This window comes from Callithrix jacchus, chromosome 19 (assembly GCF_049354715.1).
Source record: "Callithrix jacchus isolate 240 chromosome 19, calJac240_pri, whole genome shotgun sequence".
Classification (NCBI taxonomy): domain Eukaryota; kingdom Metazoa; phylum Chordata; class Mammalia; order Primates; family Cebidae; genus Callithrix; species Callithrix jacchus.
The window spans coordinates 47,648,166-47,672,636 of NC_133520.1; the positions used below are offsets into that span (position 1 = coordinate 47,648,166).

The 24,471-nt window shown below is 38.7% G+C and overlaps 1 protein-coding gene across 23 annotated transcripts in view; it reads right to left on the reverse strand.

Moving 5' to 3' along the window:
* RYR2 (ryanodine receptor 2) overlaps positions 1 to 24,471 on the reverse strand; it is a 781,807-nt gene that overhangs the window by 55,016 nt on the left and 702,320 nt on the right. For 12 of the 23 annotated variants that reach the window (XM_035280524.3, XM_035280523.3, XM_078357274.1 and 9 more), the window contains 7 exons: positions 24,224 to 24,303; positions 21,579 to 21,655; positions 20,107 to 20,180; positions 10,096 to 10,176; positions 9,074 to 9,162; positions 7,229 to 7,357; positions 2,156 to 2,260 (listed from right to left, as the gene is read on the reverse strand). In XM_035280524.3, coding sequence (XP_035136415.2) covers positions 2,156 to 2,260; positions 7,229 to 7,357; positions 9,074 to 9,162; positions 10,096 to 10,176; positions 20,107 to 20,180; positions 21,579 to 21,655; positions 24,224 to 24,303 — 635 coding nt within the window. Of the gene's footprint in view, positions 1 to 2,155; positions 2,261 to 7,228; positions 7,358 to 9,073; positions 9,163 to 10,095; positions 10,177 to 11,354; positions 11,388 to 20,106; positions 20,181 to 21,578; positions 21,656 to 24,223; positions 24,304 to 24,471 lie in introns of all 23 variants that reach the window. The other 11 variants (XM_054248004.2, XM_078357270.1, XM_054248003.2 and 8 more) reach the window with 1 other exon arrangement.

Here is a 24,471-nt window from a genome sequence, read left to right on the forward strand (position 1 = left end):
TCCATATTTAAATTATCCTTTAAAAGATTTTATAAGGCATGTTATTCGGATTTTGCTACATATGAAGCTAAATTCCCACAGTGTTGGGAGGATGAGATGTTTTCTTTGTAAACAGCCGTTACAGAAACTCTGTAAACCATGAACAATTGCTAGGCTGCACCAGACGCTAGTACCCTGATGGAAAAACACCAGGATGAAAACTCTTGTGAGTGTCTACATTTGGTTCATGTCAGTTTCCTTTATTTACCAAAATATCCCTAGTGATTAAATGAAAGACTGGAATTTCCCGATTTGGCTGAAACCGGTAACTCCATACTGACGTTCTTTCCTTGACCAAACTCTAACCAGGTACCTCTGAGCCCCCTTCTCAACTAGGCCTCAACCTTGGTCTATAAAGACTTGAACAAACACTAGTATAGTTTTTAACTGTTCAAGGCTGCGTCCCTAGGATGAGCTCAGCCCCCCACTAAAGTACTTGCCTAGGAAAAACTGCAGGCTGATTTAAAAGAAAAAAATGGATTGTTCCCGATAATAGCTAAGGATAAGGACTCTGTCTCAGTCTCCGGAGAAGGACAGACTCCTAGGACTCTGTCTCAGTCTCCGGAGAAGGACAGACTCCTAGGACTCTGTCTCAGTCTCCGGAGAAGGACAGACTCCTGACGCTGATAACCGCCAATTGGCTGCATAGCTGGTCTAACCAGATTTCCAGCAGTGAATCTTCTGTACCTTTTCACTCCCCTCACTACTGAGCCCCGTCTCGTCCACTCTCTAATCTTCATTCTCCCGTTAACATCCCCAGTCACCTCTGCACAAATCAGATCGGGTTCAGTTCATGAGGAACTCTTCTTCCTTGTGGCAGTAGCACTACTGATTCAAATCTGTCCTTAATAGTTTAGTATCCAGCCTTGTTCTTTGACATCAAGATGTCCCACTTTTACTGGTATCCAGCCTTGTCCATCTTTGACAGTACGTCCCGCACATTGTTTTATGCAGGCTGGAGGGACGTGTTCTTCACTTTACTGCAGAGGAAACAAGGCCCAGGGAAGAGAGACCTAGCCCACAATGGTGGAAAAAGGCATGACAGCCCGGGAAGGAGAATGGAAGCATTCTGTCTTTTTTTTTTTTTTGAGAAGGAGTTTCGCTCTTGTTACCCAGGCTGGAGTGCAGTGGCGCGATCTCCGCTCACCGCAACCTCCACCTCCTGGGTTCAAGCGATTCTCCTGCCTCAGCCGCCTGAGTAGCTGGGATTACAGGCACGCGCCACCATGTCCAGCTAATTTTTGTATTTTTAGTAAAGATGGGGTTTCACCATGTTGACCAGGATGGTCCCGATCTCTTAACCTCGTGATCCACCTGCCTCAGCCTCCCAAAGTGCTGGGATTACAGGCATAAGCCACCACGCCCAGCCCATTCTGTCATTTAAACTGTCATTCTTTCTTCCACCTGACTACCTGGCAAATACCCCCACTCTGAAGGTCTCAGGTTATACCATCAAAATTCAATGCATCAAAGAGACACATTCACAAGAACTTTTCTATTTGCCTATCTTTCTGTTTCAAATGAAACAGATACAGCAGTGAGAAAACAAGCTGACAGTTTTCAATAGGTACTCTCAAGTTAACATTAAAACATGGTAGAAAACCTGTTTATTCTTTATTTGCCTATCCATATAATAGCTATTATTTTCTCTTTGTCACAAAGTTAAATATACTGGTTATGGGTAAACATCACCCTACTGAGAACATCTGCTTGTTTATGACCCTGTCGCAAAACTGTCTCCCTTGTAACAGATTATAAATCCTATTTTAATTATCTATAAGGGGAAGGAAAATTGTGGTGAGCAATGGCTAGAAAGATGTAGTTTGTGAAATGTACAGTGTTTGGGGACTCGACTGTTTCATTTTTTCTTTACATTCAATTTCTTAATATCCACTGTCTCAAATTTGAATAATGAATCCTATCCTCCAGTTATATGATGTTCTATATTTAAAACATACTTTTGTGTAGAGCAAAAGAGGCATGATAAAATGATCTTAAAAAGACAAGTGATAAAGTGATTTTAAAAACATAATGTTCCGACACCAAAAGGCACGTTTCATTTGCTGATTACAGTCTTCAGTGTGTCACGTGGGAGACAGGAAGGTAGTAACTTTACCTGTGACAGCTTCATCTGCATGTGGGCAAACACGTGAAGAAAGCCGACCACAGCATCCCACAGCCTGCTGTGTGCCAGACTCTGCTGATTCCCAGTGCAAGGACCCTGGAGCATAAACAGACAAACGGCAGTCATGCCTCATAATTGATTTGCCAAAACAAACTTTACAGTCACGAGAAAAGTCGACTTAGTGCTGACATACCTCACTACTAGCACGTTATCTCAAAAGATAGAAACTCGAAAGTGAAAGAGAAGCGATGATAAGGGTACCCTTAAGAGAGGAATACTTTCCTCTTTGAAATGTTTAATATGTTCCAAAAATCATTTCTCAAGGATTTTTATATTTTGTGAATCTTTTTTTTTTTTGGTCTGGCTTTGGTCTCCTTTATTTAAAGGGCAAAAATAAGGTCTGGTTGTTTTGGCTATTAATCAGTAGTTATTATTTTGTATTGAAAAGAATCTGAGAATATGCTTAAGATGAGATGTGATTACCTCTTATTCCTAATTAGTAACCTGGACAAAGCATTCATATATAGAAAAAAAATGCTCTTCAACGTGTTCTTAATATCCAACTGTTATACGAGTGGCACAACCATTGGGGTGTTTTAAAAGAGTAATCCTTGGCTATTAATTTCACGAATCCAGAATCCAAGACAATTGGCAGCTGTTAAAATAACGAATTGGGAGGTCATTAGGCTGAAATGGCTCCAGAGTCTTGGGTTCCTCCCCAAGAAAACCAAATCCCGACTCAAGGTAAATGTAAGCTTACCCAATCATCATCTGCCAACTAACTTCCAACTAGAGCGTTCACCAGTCAGAAACTGCCAACTCATCTCCAGCTAGGGACTTTCCACTTTTACCAACCAAATCTCTTTTTTTGTCTAGCCTCCAGGAGCACCTTATAAAAGTGCCCCCACCCTTGGTGAAGTGCTGAACCCTTAGTGTTCTGGTGTTGCTCTATTCATAAATAGTTGAATGCTCAGATAAACTTAAGATGTTATTACACCTAAGTTTATCTTTTAACAAACTTAACTTTGTTCTCTTAGCTAACACTTCTGAAGTATCAATACTAGAGAGAATCAGCTATAGCAGGCAGACTATTTTCATGGAGCCAATTTCATTTTTCACTTTTCAATGAAAAAGATGCTACCATTCAGTTTTGTAAACCCATCTACATCCACCATGAAAATAAATAACAGGATTTTACTTAGAAAGCAAAAAGGTACATAAAATGCTGTTCTTAACTTTAAATTGATTCATTCCTTTAGGCAAATAACTCATAAGAACTTTAAATTGCAGACCACATAAAAACGTTTCAGATCTTACACTAGAAAACGAGTGATTGGAAGAGATGGCAAGATCCAAATGTTCAACTCGAACTTTTTCCTGTCTCAGCATCTCTTGAGATCACAGTGAGATACTGACCATGTATTCTCACATAACTATGAGAATGACATGTACCCACATGTGACAAAAGCAGTAGACTCACTACCTGCAAAAGGGGCAACTAAAAATAGATCTTTCCACTTTAAGTATATAAGAGGGTTGAAGTTGAGAAGGGGGAGACATTGGAGAGGGTTCTCTATGTGCTGAGCATCTCCATTTCGTGATTTCTGCCTCCCCTTACACCCAGTGAGAGAAGAGGCTTCAGGAGAACCCTCATGTGGGCACAGTTCCTGTCTTCTGAAGTTGGGTAGCATAAGGTCTGGTATTGGAAAGTGTGATAGACAACATCTGACAAAAAGGACGTGTGTTCCTTACATGGACTACCCAGGAAGGGGCCGTTCTGCCCCATCTGAAATCAGTCTGAAATGGTAACATAATGCCAAGGTGGATGGGAGCCACCAGATGCACAAGGTCTGATTTAATAGCTTTAAACTGGATGGGAAAAGAGTCCTTTCCATGGCACTGGAGGACTAACAGGGCCAGGCTCCCATGTTAGAGAAAAAAAAATTCAACACACCACATTAGAGGGCCAGCTCCATGGTGCAATTTGGGATTACATGTCCCCCAGGGGAGACCTTTCCTTCCTTACACCTCTTCTCTCCCACAGCTCCCATCCAGAGGAAGCCTGGGGTTAACCAGGAGGGGAGAGGGAAAGAGAAAGAGCAGAACCCTAAGGGGAGAGAGTAAAAAGCCCAGATTGGACAACATCCAGATGGGACTTCTTGCCTACACTCTCACTCCAGGGCTTCCAGCTGAAAATCAGGCCCAAGGATGAGGGGAGGTCTTACTGAAATGAGACTATTCTTGTGACAAAGTGACTGACATAATTTTATTTATCTGAAAATGGCACAGGATTCCTTCTAGTGGTAAAGAAATGGTCGACAGAGCAAGTCTGAAGTGGGGAGAAGGAGTCAGATTATGCTAATCTATAGGTTATTAAATCCAGTTCTTTCAATATACCAGATATAGTAGTTTTACAGTTGCCCTCATCTCTGGTTGTAATTAGTCCCATCTGGCTATTACAGTTCTGGTTTGAAAGCAGTACATCTTTAGGATTTTCCTGTGGTTCATGTTCAGTGTCAGCTTGGTGTTCCATGGTATATAAATTAGGGAAGATGAAAAGTACCAGAGGCCATTAGGTGAACCCTGGAAAGCTATTTCTAGGAAAATAAACTTGATTTTCCTTCAAGTCAGAAATAATTTTCTTTCTGTGATAAAGTTCAAATCAAAAGTGAAAGCATTACAAGGGGCGACGCTCTTCTGCAACCCCTAGGCGCCTAAAAGCTGTTTGACCAACCCTCACGTGCAGAGTTGCAAGCCCAAAGCCAAAGTACCCACTTTTTCTTCTAAACCTGAAACACACAGAATATCCTTTCCAGGACTTGCTCAACCATAGGTCATCAGCTTCTGGGAGCTGTAAACTCATCTTCCGGGCAATCTGCCTATCCTGGTGCCTTGCATATTTTTTCTCATGATGTATGTGCCTGTAAAACGGAAAAGCTTTGCTAACTACCAGAAGGACCTGGGCCAAGGACAGATCAAGCTCTCTCTTCTCAACAACTACCTCAGGTCTTACCCTCGGAACCCTGACAATATAATGTCCTCTTCCTCAAACAATTCTCCCCCTCTTATTAAACTGGGATAACAATCTCATAGGTGTAATTCCACTTGTTTCAATGGTGTTAGATCTCCCCCATATATAACTTTCTATAGTTAGCAAAAGCTTGAATACTAAAGCAATATGCAATGCTCTAATCTCAAAGGCAGTCCAAAATAAGCACAAAGCTAACGATAAGCTTGTCTCCACAGTATCAATATTTATCAGTAGATATGCCACTAAGTCAAGCTTCTCTAAAATATATTTCACCAAATGCAATGTGGTAACTTGGATTGTATCCCAGAATTTTAAAAAACAACATGAATGGAAAAACCGGTAAAATCCATAAAGCCTATAATTTCGTTAACAGGATGTGCCAATGTTAATTTCTTAGTTTTGACGAATGTGGCATGGGTATGTAAAATGTCAGCACTAGGAAAGCCGGGTGAATCATATACAGAAACCCTCTGTACTGTCTTTGCAACTTTTCTGAATACCTAAAATTATTCCAAAATACGTACTTCAGAAATGATTGTTATTTTTAAATGTCGTGGAAAAAAGAAGTTAAAATGAACCAAGCATGATAAACCATGTGACTTTATCCAATATCCTTTGAATATTCAAGTAGAAATCTGTTCTATAACAACACCTAATGAAGAGTTTTGCACATAGCGCTCAATGGATGCTTCTAGCTTTTGATAAATTCATGAATCTCAATTGTCTTAGGAACCAAGAACTTCCCACTGTTAGCTGAAATGGTATTGATGTTTCATTTGGAATATATTATAGAAACCATCCTGATTCCCATTTCTGCAAAATCCAGTGGCTTGCTAATGCCATCAGTCAATCCTGTCATTTATTCAGGACACGACACGTGAATGTTGTACTGGCATCATTCCAGCCATGAATGAGAATCCTAAGGCAATAATGTAAGCCAGGAGAGGTAAGGAAACAGGACTATGAGTAGACCCAAACTGACTGAAGCTTTCACTTTGATTTGATTTTAAAGGAAATTTTATTAGAATTATCAAGCATGACTTTTCCATCTTGAAATGCTGAAATAAGGTTCCTCTTCCCCACCAGGGCAAAAAAATAGTACAAAAAGTGCCATGCTTCCGAGGGACTGAATGCAGAGGAGAGTGAGCCTAGAGGATTTCCTACCTCTGTAGCATTTATTGGCTTTACTTGGTCATGAGTCATTCATTTACTGAAACAGCTGTCACTCTTAGGCTCCAGGATACAATTTAGTTTTAACTTAACCCTTCTTCTTCCCCAAGCTTATGTTTAGTCTCACAAAGCCAATTATAAATTTCTCCCTCCTCCTGTTTTATCCTTAGCATTTCAGGCATACAGCCTGAGAAAATAGGCACATACATCATGAGAAAAAGAACACGAGGCACCAGGCTAGGGACACGTCAAACATATTGAATGATTCAGGGTAACATTGCCCACTGAGACAAGACAGAAAGGAAAAACGACTGGTCATCAGCAAAATTTTGCTGATTGGAAAAAAACCCCAAAATTTTATAAAATTTTAAAAAAAATCTGAAGTTAAGGCTAGAAGTTTGGTCCAAGGAGAACATACATCAATGTAAAAAAGAAAAGAATATTCTATATGGCATTTGAAATTGTATCTATAATATATATATGTGATGTTTTCAAACACTCTTTAGGTTTCTATGAAACTTCTTCCCAGTTTTAGTGCAATACTATAAAGAATGGTTTAATGTGTCCACTCGCACTTCCTTCCTTAATATCTGCTACGTGCTTAATGTATATATCAGGCCCTGGAGATACAGTAGCGCTAACATCGTACTCCATGCCTCTGAGGAGCTGATCATATGCCAGCTTCCCAAATGGTGAAGCAGTTTCATTCCACATAAATTCACATCTCAACCTAATATTTTAATTATAGCAATTTGCAAAGAAAATCTGAAGGGGTCAATAGGAGATCTGGAAATTATTCTAGACATAGGACACTTTTCTATGGAATTCAATGGTACAGATAGCAGCCATGTTTAAATGTTTACCTGAATGTACTCTGTAAGGGTGTTAAAGACTTGTTTTGCCACTTGAATAGCTTTAGAGAAATTCCGTTGTCCTTGTTCATCAATAACATCTTTCCCAGAGTAATACCAATAAAAATCACTAATTGATTCCTGGAAAATAGGGATGATATTATTTATTATTAAGTCACATTCTAAAGTTACGATTGACTAACCAGTCTTGGACTCTACACCTGAGAAGTATTTCAAATAATAGATATGGTAGCAAACAAAAATATCTGTGAAGTAAATGTCATTCTTCAATGATTTTCTTGAACATATAATATGGCTACCTCCTTCTAAGATATTACTAACAACTGAAGAGAAGACAAGAAGCAGAAAACAGCTTTAAACATTACTATCTGATGACCTTGAACTTCATAACTATAAGGATTCATTAAATCTAGAGCATATTTATCCATGAGCAAAGTTAGATGTTCACTCTGTGAGCACAGAAAACAGACAAATCATGGAACAGTGTTTTTTGCAGTACCCACATCTGGTCTCCTTTCTCTCCAAGGAAGCCAGTTGCTGACATCCATGGCTTCCGTACCTATCCCTGAGGAAACTGGTTGGATTCTTTATAAATACTAACAATTGTAAACAAATATCTCAATAAGATCAATCTTTATAAACCAGATGTTTCCAACAATAATGTACGTTTTAAAGAAATTTTGGGTGGATAAGTAAATAATCCAATTTAGTTCAGCCTGTGAACTACATTTGGGTTTGCAGGCAATTTTTAAAATTATAAATGTGTTTTCAGCAACACTTCCTGGTGTACTGACTTCAAAATGGACCTTCCCCCACCACGTTAAGCTTTCAGTTAGGAAAAAAAAACTGTGATTTTACACACTCTAAGGAAAAAGCTGAAAGTCTGCATTTATAGTTTTTAAAATACTATGCTTGGCTTGGCTTATAAATAAAATGAGAGGAGGGCCGGTCATGGTGGCTCACGCCTGTAATCCCCGCACTTTGGGAGGCCGAGGCGGGTGGATCACGAGGTCAGGAGATTGAGACCATCCTGGTCAACATGGTGAGGCCCCGTCTCTACTAAAAATGCAAAAAATTGGCTGGGCATGGTGGCGCGTGCCTGTAGTCCCAGCTGCTCGGGAGGCTGAGGCAGGAGAATTGCCTGAACCCAGGAGGCAGAGGTTGCGGTGAGCTGAGATCGCGCCATTGCACTCCAGTCTGGGTAACAAGAGCGAGACTCCATCTCAAAAAAAAAAAAATAAATAAAATAAATAAATAAATAAAATAAAATGAGAGGAAAAAATAAGATGTACAGGGCTTTCATTATTTAAGAGGCCTCTATCTTCAACTCAGTTTGATTAACATTATCAAACATGATTACAATATCAGAGATCTTTAGGCAATGAGGTGTGAAAATGAATGCAAATATTAGGACGGCGGAATAGAACTGACCTTAGACTATCAAATGTAAATGTATGGTAGCAGTTGGAAAGCCTTTCTTTCCTATTCCTATGAATATTCCAAATACTATCCCCAGTTTCTCTATCAATGTAGAAGAAGGAGCAGAGTATAAAAGTGCTTTATAAAATGAAAATGACTTTAGAATACCATCAAGCTAAAAAAAAAAAAGAGCAGAAAATATCTCCACTTACAGAAATAAAATAAGAGGAAAAGAGGTAGGATCAGAAGCAGAGATAACAGTGGCAGTTTTGCTCTAAGAATTCCAGAAAGACTGTGATCACAGATAAACTATCTCAAAATGTCCTGTCTAGTTATAAACCCAAACTCATTAAAATTCTGCCGTATTGTTTCAACATACCAACCATTTTCATGTTACTAATATGCAAAGCAACATACCTGAACTCGCAGTAGATAGTCTACAGTGGAGATAATGATGTTGACAGTTGTATTATTGCCAGTCTGAGTTCTCAGATAATTCTGAAAATCTACGCAAGACCAAAAAATGTTATCAATGCTTGCTCAGAAGTTCAAGTTGAGTTATTCTAAGAACTCCAAAAGCAAATGACGTTTTCTACAGCAAAATCATTGTGGGTAAGTGTAGTGTTTTCCTATGATAGTTTTAATATGAAAATAATGTATATTTTCCATAAAAAGTGATCCACCCCGAAAGCATATCTGGGTGCTCCACAGATGATCAATATGCAATTTTTGTTTCAGATGCTGCTAGTACCAGTTTCCTTATTCCTAGTTCTAAAGCTCTGAGCAAGTGAATGACTAAAAAAGTTGTCATTCTTGAGGACATAAGGAGGAAATTATTCATTAATCATTTGCTCCTCAGTACTGTGCAGAGTGCTGCGATCAGCAAAGATCAAATTAAGTTGTTGTTTTTTTTTTTTTGAGAGACAGGATCTTGATGTGTTGCCTAAGCTGGAGTGCAGTGGTACAATCACAGCTCATTGCAGCCTCAAATCCCTGGCCTCAAGCAATCCTCCTGCCCCAGCCTCCCAAGTAGATGGGACTACAAGCATGCACCACCACTTCTGGATAATATTTTAGATTTTTTGTAGAGATGGGGGTCTCGCTATGTTTCCTAGGCTGATTTTGGACTCCTGGGTTCCAGCAATCCTCCCACCTCCGCCTCCCAAAGTGTTGGGATTGCAGGTGAGCCACGATGCCCAGCCTCATGTGTCTTCTGTAACATCAAACAATCCATGAGACTAAAGTGAAACAACTATCCGAGGACTGTGAAAGCAGGGAAGCAATATATAAAACGTCTCAGTGCCCAATGCAGAGCCATGCTCTAGGACGATTTGTTGTCTCTAGAATGATGCATAATTGGAACCAACAGGTTCCTGTTATTACTGGCTTGAAAACATTATTTATTCCTTAGTACCATAGAAATCTGGGGCCTCACAAACCTGAGTTGTGTCCCTCACAGAGTAGTTGCAGGAATCGGAAGAGGTCACAGGTGAACTCGTCATCCTGCAGAACCTTTTCTCCTGCGGGAAGTCCAGAGGGATCAAACATTACCACCTACCCCAGCCTCCCCCTCCCTTTCTGTCCCCACCTCCATCCAATTTGCATGTTGATCTAGCATTGTTCTAAACCAAAAACAGTCACAAGTCATAGCCACTTTTCTATCTGAAGCTCAGAACATCATGCGCTTGGCAGATAGAGATACTTTTTCTTTGTAAGAAAAGAACATTTGAATTTTAAAACTCAGACTTCTCTGTTAAAAGTAGCAGCATGGGTTTGGCAACATTTTACAAACGACCTAAAGGCTTAAACTTTGCTTTCTTCTTTATGTTCTTGTATTTGGCAAGGTGTGCATAGGAGCGATCTCTGTATCTCTCACACAGGTTAAATTTGCTTTGTACCCAGATAATGACCAAAAGATTCAATGTAAAGCATTCAGTGTATCCAAAAAAGCAGGGTCAAGAGTTTGTTTTATTAAAGGATAATTCATTGATTTCTGTGAAAGCTGTAAATCACCAGAAAATGTTGACTAACTTGTTTTAATTAGCTTTGTTATCAGCTTGTTGAATGAATAAAAAAAAGGAAAGACTTCTGAAATCTAAAACAGAAATGTGACTGGTTTGAGCATTATTTCCAAAGGAGGATGAAATGGCAAACCTTGAAATATCAAGTCAAAAGAAAGACTTTGGTGGCTCCTGTTGTGAGAGCTAAAACTAACAAAGGTGAAAAGAAAGGCATCTCCTAGTTATAGAAGTTTCTCTGCACCATTCAACACTAACAAATACTTTTGGGGCAAGGAGAAAACCTCAGGAAAGGGCTCAGTTTACTTATATTTCAATTTCAATGTATTTCGATCACAAGTTACTTTGAAAGCAAAAACACAAGGAAAGAAACAAACACAGAACAGTACCACAGAAACGAAGCTGATTTTCAAGACAGAAAGTATCTGTGGGGGGTGCGGGGGAGTGGAGGGAAACAGTTCCACAATACAAGCACCAGCTCCCAAATATAAATTGATTTTGAAAGCAAAATGACAAAAAAGATAGCCAGTGAATGAATGGACTTACGTATTTCAAAAAAAACAAGAACTTTTTACAGAATGGAAATACTTTGGGCTGAGAAAGAAAACTACGCAATGATCGTATGTTTACTTTAAGTGAAATTATGAAGGATTACAGCGACAGAGAGCTGATGGACTTACCAGTCCGCAGTCTGTGACTTTCAAAGTGAGAGGCTTCATATAATGGTAGGGTTAGGAAGCAAAACCATTTTGAAAACTAATATAAACATTAAAAAAAGTACATGAAAACACTGTACTCATTTCCCTGTTAGCCCACAAGATACGAAATTTGGTGACCAGGCTAAAATCACCAAGTATGCAAATCAGACATGGCAAGTTTAAGTGTTTGAGCCACATTGTTTTGTTGATCTCCCATAGATGGCTGATAAGTCCATTCCTCAGTGTTTAAATTCACAACAAGATAGGCAACAAAAGGGAGAACGTTTTAGGCTAATAAAGGAACTTAACTCTTCATTGGTGATACTTAGTACCATTTTCATGAGCCATTTTAATCAGAAGAGTCTTTCAAGTGATATTTATAAATCAAAATATTACGACTTCATTACATAGGCTTTTTGATTCTTTCCCTGTGAGCCCATATACATTTTTTTTTTTAAAAAACCAATCAATTCAATAAACCATGTACACACTTTAAGTGTTCATATATTCAATGTGGAAGAAGTATCCTTACTAAAAAGTATTCAGAAAAACACTGAAATAAATATAAATCTACCTGTGCACCTAAAAATGCTCTGCACAACACATCACGATTTATCACATAAGGTTTTGTTTCTTGTTGACAAGCTCAGTATTATCTTCACTGTATACCCAAACAAGTACATGTAACTTCACTTATATAAGGACATACTGCAGATGGCAGAACGATGGGAAGAAGGAAGCAGTGAGGGAGGGGATGAGTCAGACCTTCGTTTGCCATCCTGTGATACCGGGTATAAGCTGGGGTGCTGCTGCTTAATGAAGACATTCCTATGTGATTAAAATGCTGCCATTGCCCATGCTGCAAATAGGTGGGAGAGTAACAGAGATGGATGATGGCTTTATGTCTGCAGAAGGTACAGGATCGACAGTCTGTTTTGTGATGTATGCAAAAGAAATTCCACTGCAAGATGGAAACTAAGATCAGTAATAAATAACGGGGTGGAGTAACATGTTGAAAGTGCTCCTACGTTGGTCAATTGCGATTTGTAATTGCTGCCTGAGGGCTCAAGGTAAATATCGTGAAGGGCATCCCTTTGGTTTCACTTTTATAAAAGGCGTAAGATTTCTAATACTATAATAAAGGGAGAAGTATTTCTTGCCACTCCTGAGTTCATTCTTTGCACCTTCATTTTCTCTTGTATAAAATAAAGATAACATGTGCTCTATTTCCCTGGCTCTTCATAATCTGTGGTAATTTTTTACAAATTGTTGAAAGGTTAATATATTAGGTGCAGTGGCAATAACACTAAAAAAAAAAAACATGAAAACATCCTTCCAAGCGGCTGAATATAGCTCTTTGAATGTATTGTGTTTCTTCTATCTCCCAAACGCCATCTTTATGGATTAAAATGTTCTCAAAGTTACCATTTGCTTCCTGGAAATAATCTAGGTAGATTTTGTTTAATCAAGCTAAGTGTAAAACAGTAAGTCCTATTTTAAACATCTAATAAAGTTAACACATTTTTAAACACCACTGTTCTACCTACAATTGGTAAAACGGATTGCAAAAGACTAACATTCTCATTATAAGGTCCTGTTATGTCAATATCTAAAATAATGCAATTGTAAAGGGTGAGTCATGAAGTGTTAGACTGGCCACATTAAAGGATTCCCCTATAATCTACATAGTTGACTCAAAAGCACCCCACTGCTGTAAAAAAAATTACGCTGATCGCTGATCTTGAGACGACTTAAAGATCGATTCTGCCAAATTAAATCTGAAGAATTAATGCTAAAAATATTTTAACATAGTGAAATGTCAGGTATTTTATTCCATGTGGGTGGTTTTAATATTGCTGCTTAAGTGGCCTAAGTATGACCCCTTCAATTATATCCCAGTTCAATTAAAAGTAAACTTAAAAAATAAGGTTACAGTTAATATTTAGTTAGTGACTACAATGTGCTAGGCATTGTGCTATATTATCTCATCATTTCAATTCAGGTTTATTATAATCCTGTAAACTAGCTAAATGTAATGCCATTAAATAACCAACGTCGTACAGCTATCGACTGGCAAAGTATATGATTCCAGTAAACTTCAATAAACATTCACTAAGTGTCTCTTCTATGGCAGGCATCTTGTGAGGTGAACATAATCTTGAACCTAAAGAAGTTCACAGTCGCCGGGCGCGGTGGCTCACGCCTGTAATCCCAGTACTTTGGGAGGCCGAGGCGGGTGGATCACAAGGTCAAGAGATCGAGACCATCCTGGTCAACATGGTGAAACCCTATCTCTACTAAAAATACAAAAAATTAGCTGGGCACGGTGGTGCGTGCCTGTAATCCCAGCTACTCGGGAGGCTGAGGCAGGAGAATTGCCTGAACCCAGGAAGCGGAGGTTGTGGTGAGTCGAGATCGCGCCATTGCACTCCAGCCTGGGTAACAAGAGCGAAACTCCGTCTCAAAAAAAAAAAAAGAAGTTCACAGTCTAATGGAAGACATAGGAAATGAACAGATAATTTCAGTATTCTATGGCCTTTCTGAATTCAGTGTGCTACAGTATCTAAATATTGAAAAGTTAGCATCAGTAACTAATAAAATCTTTGACTAATTATCATTACACATACTATATGTTATTTAATTGTGAACTCATACTTGTTTTTGTCATTTTAGAATCAAAGGAAAACAATTTCTAGATATGTGACTTTAGTCAGTTCACTGCTGCGAGCCTCCATTTCATCATGCTCATGTGGAGATGAACAGACTCCTCAACTCCTCATTTCATAGGACTGTTGGGAGAATTAAATTGGCTCAAACAATTAAAAGTGCTTTGAAGGCTACAAAGCACAACAGAAATAAACGTCAGGTTTCAATGCTGTCAAGCCTTAGCTCAAATGACCTAAATTTCTAAGACACAGAATTTCTATGTGTTGTGAATATGACCGTTATTTGATCTATAAATTCCACTGAGTGCATTTATTAAAATTTAATGAACAATCTGACAGCAGTGTATACAATGCATTCCTATTTCTGATGCCAAGTCAACAAAAATGACCACTATGTGAAATAAATTAGGTTTGTCCTAAGGATAACAAAATTAAAGTACATTCTGTCAACTTAAAGTAGCTGGAGAGGGAAAAAAAATCCCTTTGCTTTCCAATGTGATTTGCATATTGTTTCTATCATAGCCAGAGCCTAAGCCTCTCAGCTGTCAAACTCACTGAAATTCTTACTGGTTTTCATCCATTGCATTCATCAACATCCTTACTGATCTCCCTGCCTTGAGACTCTGATACCTATCTTACACAATGTTGCCTATGAGTAATTTTTCAAAAGCACCAATCCAATTATCATACTCCCCTGGTAAAGAGATGGATTTCTTTAAAACTGCTTGAAAAGTCTACTCTGAAGAATTCCCTATAATCTCTCATTAGGCATAACTCAGAGCTGTCCCACTGCCATGAGGGAAATAATGCTGGTCACTATCTTTGGAGGAGACAACTTCTATTTAGTAGCAAAACTGAGAAATGAGAAATCTATACTTTACTGTTAGTAGTCTACCAGAAGCATTATTTGAACAATAAATGTTAGGAACTCAATTCTAGGTGGATCGTTTAACACTACACATAGTAGCACTCAAGAGGTATTTATTTAATGGCTCTTTATGGCCTCATAAAAAATAGTGCCAATTCCTCGGCAGGGCAGAGAAGGTCCTTTGTGGCCTCTCACTATCTCTCCATCTTCTAGTCCGATCATTTTCCTTTACAACAGGTTAGTCATCATTCTTTGCCATGTTTGGTACCTTAAACTTTGCATATGCTGTTCCCTTACATCGAATGTCTTTGCCTTCCTTATCCACCAGCTTGACTCCTAATTCAGACTACATGTTACTTCTGTGATGTTCCTGCAGCCCCACATTCCAGCAGCTAAGTACTTCCACCTACATTCTTTTATATGCATAAAGCATTGTTCTTAAGTTATTTGTTTACAAGTCTGTCTATACAATACTGAGCTCCTGAATCATTTCCAATGCCTAGGACACCACCTAGCACATAATAGTCACTCTAAATGTGTGCCTTAAAGTTTAAAAACTGTGCAAAGTTAAAAACCGCAAAAAGAGCTTAAAAACTGTGCAAAGATGTTAAGAAAATGTATTTGTGCCAACATCACAGGTTTTCCTTGAAGAGAAATTTACTCACAGGAATGGTAGAATAAGGTACGCAGAATACTAAACTAGTGAAAATATTTGGAAAATACCGAGAGAAAGATAGCCCATAAATAATTAAGGAATAAAAACAGTAACAAAAAGTTAGGGTAACTAATATTTAAAGATCAAGTCAATCCTTTTGCTTAATTATTTAAAATTAATTTTTGTTGCTTCAACTTCATATAATTTGATGAGATCATTATAACTATATTAGTAAAAAACCTCATTGAAATAAATTACCAGAAACAGATGGAAATCTGGGGAAGGTTAATTGGTAGTTAATGTTATAGTGAGGTTTTTTAAAAAATCAAACTATTTTTAAGAAATAAGCAAAACTTCATCTTGCTTTTATGAAGTGTGGGACCACCTCACAATGATCAAAAATAAAATTCAGTATCCTCTGCTATATTCCACAAAGAGTTTTGAAAGCAGGAAAATTGCACTTTCAATATCACAATGATTTAGTAATGGGGTTAATGGTTCTGATAAAAAAAATTAAAACTCCAAGAATGAAATGACATTTTAATAGTCATACAGTTTTGTTTTTGAACTGTAGTAAATAATTATAAGAAAACACATATAAAATATATAGCACAGACAACATTGAACACATTCCACACTATATCTAACACATTTCCTGAAGAATCTTTAAAAAGAAAAACTGGGAGGCTCAGGCTTTTGTAGAAAGGAGAGAAATTTGGTATGAAAGGGGACACAGGTCACACTTGCATGACAATAACGGCAGTGGAAAAAAATAATTCTTCTGAAATTTTTATACACAAACCTCAAAGAAACACACAGTTCCTCATGGTATCTCAATACCAGGTTAGAAACATTTGTAACCATAAAAAGTTCAAAAGCAATTTTGAAACTTAAAAATAAATGCAAAATTTGACAAGAGATTTGTGTCCTGGAAGGGAACAAAGAACAGTAAGCCAAGAGGCAGCCAGGCATGGTGACTCAAGCCTGTAATCCCAGCACTTTGGGAGGCTGAGGCAGATGATCTCCTGAGGTCAATAGTTCAACACCAGCCTGGCCACGATGGTGAAACCCCATCTCTACTAAAAATAAAAAAATTAGCTGAGTGTAGTAGCATGCCTGTAATCCCAGCTACTTGGGAGGCTGAGGCAGGAGAATCGCTTGAACCCAGGAGGTAGAGGTTGCAGTGAGCCGAGACTGAGACACTGCACTCTAACCTGGTGACAGACTGAGACTCTATCCCAAAAACAAATAAACAAACAGTAAGACAAAGGGCAAAAAAAAAAAAAAAAAAAAAAAAAAAAAAAAGCTACCTAAGGCAATGGTAGACATGAAGTAAGCCCCAAAGCATATGAAAATATGGGAGGGAAGTGACTTGGTTCGCAGGTCTGTGAATTAAACAGTGGGAGGCAGAATGCCTGCATTCAGTCTCAGCCTTGCTGCTTAGCTGTGTGACGCTGGACAAGTCAAGAAACCTCTCTGTTCCTATGTTTCCTTATCTATAAAATCAAGGTATGGCTACCTCACTGGAGGGTTGCGAGTATCCAAACTTCATGTATTTAAGCTTATACATTTTCTGTGGCTATATAATTAACGCTCATATTATCGTCATTAGGAAGAGACTTAATAAAGACCGTGGGCTAGGATGTAGAAGATTCAGATACAGTAGATTATTTTCTCAGTGCTAAGCTCATGTTCTCTGAGCCGTAAGTTCTGAAGCACTGACATCACTAACAGATGTTGCTTTTTCAGCCTTTTCTATGCCTTCCAAGAGGGATGATTGATTTTTCTTCTCCTGTGAGTGTGTATAGGCTTTCCTTAACTTCTATAGCATCTTAAACAAAAGGGTGGTCTCAGAACAGATATATTTTAATATGCTAAAGAGTCTGTATTAGAGTTCTTAATCTGGAAAATACTATAATATTACTAGAGGTAATGAGTGGCCTCTAATAGGTCTCTTGATTAAGGCAATAACATGTATTCAGAAAGCAGAATTGAACCGTTGGAGTCTGTTGCCTTACTAGGTACTATCTAAAATCTCATCCATTATTTCCATTGCATAGAACGTTGTTCAGAAACTACTTTGAATTGTGAGTGGTATCTTTGTTATTATATTCGTTTGAGGGGTAAATAGTTGCTATTGTGGCTACTGCTCTTTGAATTCAGTCACAAGAATAAAAATTAGTTTTGATGTTAAATGATTTTTAATCTGTCAGATTTTCAAAGGAGTAGAGAAAACCTCAGTTGGCCTCTCAATACTTGGAAGGCAGCTGGCCAAGGACACTGGTCAGGAGGAGACTCAGCTTGTCACAGTCCACCTTGAATCTGTCACTGATTTCCCATGCACCAATCAGTGCAGCCATAAAGCCACAGTATGTTCAAGACAGAAATGCCACAGGGAGACTAGGGCACACATTCTAGGATTCATTCATTTACACAACAGTTGCAGACACTGGGCCCCCCAGAAAGGTTTTGAACTGAAAGAAAGACAACAAAACCAATCCCAAATGTAACTGAAATGCTTGTTGCCCCTTCAGATCTGACATACTAATAACTGTACATCCTCAGAGAAACAAGAAAGAGGAGGAGGAAAGCTAGATATGTAAATTTCAAAAATAACAGGATGGATAATGATGGAAATTAAACAATCTACTCGTTAAAACAGTCTATAACAAAAAAGAATGCACAAAAATGGTCACTATCGAGTCTGTACACCAAGCTAACAACAAATAAAAGAGCAAATAAACAGAAGACAGTTCATTTTTAATAATTACCACGCTCATGAGTGAGGACTGAGGAAGAGAGGATAGTACATTTACAGTAGTCGAAAGAAAAGGAAATGGAGAAAGAGAAAAAAGTTGAGATTTTGCTTTTGTTCTTCTGTTTGTAAGGAAATAATACAAAATGTGTTAATCAGTTTGAGCAATTATTTTCTTGTGTGTTAAAGAATGCACACGCTAAATCAATCTTGTTTTGAGAGATATAAAGAATTCTCACATCAGAATGGTCACTCTCACCAAGTTGTTTCTGATTTGGGACTCAGAAATGTTTTTCCAATTCACATCTGCCTGACAAAGGAAAAAAAACCTAAGCGGCTGCTATTCCTTTTGGGAGCTGATATGAACAGTGACTCAGAATGACTAATGAATGGCTTTGTGGTCAGAGTCTCTGGAATATTAGGTAATAACTACAGGGGAAATGAAATTGATTTCTAATTCCAAGACAGGGAAGTCAGGCTTTGGACAGAGAGTTCGTTCATTTCTAGAGATTTTCGAAATCTTAGCTGAAAATTGCTTAGGACTTTGGAGAGACACTGGAGGCAGGTAAGTGACGTGCCCTGCGTGGGCAGTGGCTCCAAGTTCTCCACATGGGCCCAGAAAACCTAAGTAAGTTTCCAGTGGTACTGGTGATTTTTCTTGAAGGTCAGTCCTTCTGAACCTCAGGCCAGAACCTTACGCTAGAAACTCTAAGAAGTCATAGAATGGTGTCAGTGGTTTTTCTTGAAGGCAGCTAACTCACTTAAGTTACCACGTGACGTATGTTTGATGACTGGACTCATCCATCTAAATGTCAAGCAGAAAATAACACAGAAGCCACGTGGTAGTAGGCAAAAGAACAAAAAATAATACATATAGATTAGTTCATCCTAAAATATTTCAGAGAGATAAACATAGACTAGAAATGGCAGATGGAAGCAAAACTATTTTTTGAAATAAGTTTAGTCCAATAAAAGACCCAATGTTCCAAAAGTAATAATTGACAAGACATGTCCAAACCACGCAAAACAAACAAAAACACACGGGGCCTGAGCAAAACTAGTTTAAAAATCACAAAAGAATAGAAACAAATCAAACCAAAAAAAATTGAAGATTTTTTTTTTCTCAACAGACACTCCTAAAATCAAGGGGCAGCAATGGTTATTTCTGCTTTAAATGCATTGCATGCTAACCTTTCTAGTTTATACCAGCGTGTATTTTAAGAGAGAAGAATTCTAACATCATGTGCACAGAATTATTTAAGCACAATGACTGCTCTTTAATTTCTTTCATCAATCTAGACTTGCAAACATGTATGGATACGGGGATCAGTGCGCTAGAAGGGAAGAGGAGGTAACGGGAATGAGAGTGGACTGAAGGATCTCACAGGATTACTATTCGAAGGAAACAGAAGAATCTGAGGGCCCTCTTCGCCAAAGTGGCCAAAGAAAGTCAAACATTCAAAGGTTCATCCACGTGGTTTATGATTTCACAGAAAATCCTCCAGTGAAGGATCTTGATCCCCCATTCAACCATTGTTTCTTACCAAAACCCAACAAAGGGAAAGGCCACTGGCAACGGGACTATCACTTTAAAAGGAGTTAATGACGGACGTGGAAGGTTGGTTTTGGGGTGCGACCTGTGTCCAACTATGAACTTTGAAATGAGTCATGTAAGCATTTCATCAATTTTAAATAACTTCATATCTCCCTATTTGAAAGATAATTGATAACTGACTCATTTCAGGGAGGGAGGGGAGACCGGTGACCCTTTTAATGTAAGTAATTAATACCTGATCCTTCCTCTGTCACCATTCCAAGACCTTCAGCTTTGTTTTGTCGCTCAAATGCATTTAGGTCAAGGACACTATAAGAACAAAAAGAAAAACATTTAGAGAACTAACAGAACACTTCCTTTGTTCAGGAGAGGAAACATTTAAACACCACATATCTTGGAATATAAACCAAATGTTATCATATGCTGAAAACATGTCTCCATTCAATGCTTACCAACCATATTTTCTCAGCGGCAGACTAGCGTCTCCCCTGGGCCTACACTGAAATGATCCGTGTGAAAGTCAAACATAAAGCATTCATAGGTTTCAGCATGGGGAGTACATTACACAGTTAGCAGACACGCAGAAATGAAACTCTGATAATTAGGTATCTGCAGTTAGAATAGCTCGTTACATTCAATGTGTATCAGACTCCTTAATCAAATGATGTCTGAATGATTTTAAATCTTAAAAAATCTAGAAAGTAATTATCACAAATGAATGAATGATCATTTAGTCATAAAAATGAGAAATGGCCTATAAGCACCCAAATAAAACTAAACAGAATTTTTTTTTTTTTTTTTGAGACGGAATTTCGCTCTTGTTACCTAGGCTGGAGTGCAATGGTGCGATCTCGGCTCACCGCAACCTCTGTCTCCTGGGTTCAGGCAATTCTCCTGCCTCAGCCTCCTGAGTAGCTGGGATTACAGGCATGCACCACCATGCCCAGCTAATTTTTTGTATTTTTAGTAGAGACAGGGTTTCACCATGTTGACCAGGATGGTCTCGATCTCTCGACCTCGTGATCCACCCGTCTCGGCCTCCCAAAGTGCTGGGATTACAGGCTTGAGCCACCGTGCCCGGCCCAGAATTTTATTTTTTAAAAACGCATACAGAAGTCATTTTCAAGTATGCAGAATATACACGAATTCTCCAAGATCCCTGTTTAAGCATGGGGAAAGCTTTTTTAAACTAAATTTAATTTTTTGTTATTAGAGACAGGGTTGTACTCTGGGTCTCAGGCTGGAGTAGTGGCACTATCATAGCTCACTGCAGCCTCAAACTTGTGGGCTCAAGAACTCTTCCCACGTCTGCCTCCTGAGTATCCAGGACTACAGTACAGGCATGTGCCACCATGCCACGCTATTTTTCTTTTTAATCTTTTTGTAGAGATGAAGTCTTGCCCTGTTACCCAGGCTGGTCTTGAATTCCTGGCCTCAAGGGTTCCTCCTACCTCTTCCTCCCAAAGCTCTAGGATTACAGTAGCATGGGAAAGCTGTTTTAAAGCATTATTAACATTCTGTGAGTTATTGATTATGGCATTACCAATACCCTAAAAACAAGATAGAAAACAGACACTGCTCATTATCCCACTTTAAAGTGTTGTTCTTCATTAACTATTCTTCTACGTGTAATTATCATCAGAGTACAAAACCAATGCTTCAGAAAAATACCACCACCAAGAAGAACCCAAAGAAGTGAGTCCTTACCTACATGACTGCATCAGGCCGGCCAGACTCTGAAAGAAGCCCACATCCTTTTTCTCCTTGAGGTAGTCAAGCATTTTCTATGGGAATTACAGAAACCACTGTAATTCCCATAAGGACACTGAACACAAACCTTATTGTTTGTTAAATAAATAAACAACCAAAACAGGCTTTCCATTCTAGAATAAAGACAGAAAATATTCACTGCATACAAATAATGCTATGTCATCTTTATCGCAAATTAGGGACACACGTGAAAGCAAGACAGATAAGCACCAAAAATGTCAGGGGGTAATGTTACTCTTCATTCTCTTCTGGTCACTCTTTGAGTAATTTGGCAATTCGCATACTTTAATGCAAGTTAACTGGGAGGAAAATCCCCAGAGATGTTATTCGCAGGTTTCCATACCAAAGTGATTTCATTAAAGAGCATCGGCCAGGCATGGTGGCTCAAGCCTGTAATCCCAGCATTTTGGGAGGCCAAGGCGGGTGGATCATGAGGTCAAGAGCTCGAGACCATCCTGGTCAACATGGTGAAACCCCGTCTCTACTAAAAATACAAAAAATTAGCTGGGAATGGTGGCGTGTGCCTGTAATCCCAGCCTCTCAGGAGGCTGAGGCAGGAGAATTGCCTGAACCCAGGAGGTAGAGGTTGCGGTGAGCCGAGATGGCGCCATTGCACTCCAGCCTGGGTAACAGGGGCGAAACTCTGTCTCAAAAAAAAAAAAAAAAAAAAAAAAAAAAAAAAAAAAAAGCGCATCACAGGCCAGGTTTGGCAGCTCATACCCGTAATTCCAGCACTTTGGGAGGCTGAGGCAGGTGGAACATGAGGTCAGGAGTTCGAGACAAGCCTGGCCAACATAGTGAAACCCCATCTCTACTAAAAAATACAAAAATTAGCTGGGCACATGCCTGTCGTCTCAGCTACTTGGGAGACTGAGGCAAGAGAATAGCTTGAACCCGGGAGGTGGAGGCTGCAGTGAGCCGAGATCACGCCATTGCACTCCAGCCTGGGTGACAGAGCTAGACTCCATCTCAAAAAAGAAAAAAAACAGCAAAGATTTCTGACTGCCATATGCTAATGCTATAGGCAAAAATTCAGTTTCCATCACCATAGTCTCTCAATTGAAAGAACAATAGGAATCCTTTGGCTATTAAAATTTTCTCATTTGTTCTCAGAATAATGTCCAGAATCTATGGTCAAAATGTTGGTAAAACAGAAATGTAAAAAATGCTAAAGCAATGCTTGGTCTTGTTAGCTTACTATTACCTAGCACAATGAAACAGCTATTTCTGATATGATTAAAATGTATTAGATTTCAAATATACAAGTACACACAAGATGATAGAAAGCACGCTCAAAAGTTTAAGGAAATAAGAATATTGTTTTTCTCCAAATCCTGAAGAGCAGAATAATCCCTATTGTCAATGCTGTTCTAAAAAGGGCTCAGCTAAGCAGACAAAATTTTAGTAGTAATCTTTTTCAGACAGCAAAGGCAATATAAATGAAATATGTAAAAGATACATACACACAAAGTATATGCACATATGTATATACACACACATGCACAAAGAGCAAACACACACATAGTGTATGTATGATACACAGATGCACAAACACACGTATATACGCACATAGACACAAAAACACATAGCCATTTATCGAAGGTGTGATAACTTTTGGTCAAATGAAGGAGACACTTAATCATTGGTCTTTTCAAACAAGGAACGTGGCTTACGGGGTCAAAGGAGACGGTGGCATACATATTTGAAATTATAAAGGAAACAGACAAGTTCTGCATAGATAAGAAGTACACGTTACAGGATCTATCACTACTGTCTCTGGATCTAAGGACTTCTGAATATATATACTAAGTAACGAGGGTCTTCTTAAGTAAAACATAAGCAAGAGACATTGTGTTTTGATAAATGTTTTGGAGAGATTGTTTTAGTTTTTCTTTTCTAAAAATTACACATCATGCCGGGTGTGGTGGCTCATGCCTGTAATCCCAGCAATTTGCAAGGCTGAGGCAGGCAGATCACATGGTCAGGTGTTCGAGACCAGCCTGGCCAACATGGTGAAACCTTGTCTCTACTAAAAATACAAAAAAATTAGCTGGGCGTGGTGGCATGCACCTGTAATCCCAGCTACTCAGGAGGCTGTGACAGGAGAATCACTTGAACCTAGGAGATGGAGGTTGCAGTGAGCCAAGGTCCTTCCACTCCACTCCAGCCTGGGTGACAGAGTGAGACTGTCTCAAAAAAAAAAAAAAAAAAAAAAAAGATATATAATCATTTACTCTGGTAACAGAACAAGCTGGTTACCCCTGCCAGGTTCCACAACCACATATCCGGAGTTTGGTATACGGACAGTGAGAGAGTGGTTCCTACCTCGGCACCAGAATTCATTTTCCATGGTAGAAGGTCACTCTTGATGTTTTCAGATATTCTGACATCATTTCATGTTTGGACTTGTAATACTATCACATAATTACTTTTTCCCTCTTTTGCTCTCCCTTGAGTACTGTGGCAAACTAAAATTGAGCCATATTTTACATAGAAAATTTAAAAAATTACAACAAATAGTTCTTTCCTATATGGTTCATTTGTTTGAAAAGTACATTATATGAATGACTGAAAGATTTTACCTGCTGTACTGTGGAGTTCCCACCATTTAAAATAGCAATTCCAAGTTTCAAAGTAGCAGCTACCATTGGTCCAGTTTCACCTAAGAAATATAAAAAAGTAGTGTTCCTTGTGTCATTTCACCTTCTATGTTAACCTATTCTCCCTTCAATGCTGCACTTAAAAAGTTATTATGCCCCCCCAAGCAATGTGTATCATGGCGAAGGGAGATTGACATATGTACCAAAAAATACTAAAACAATAATAATGC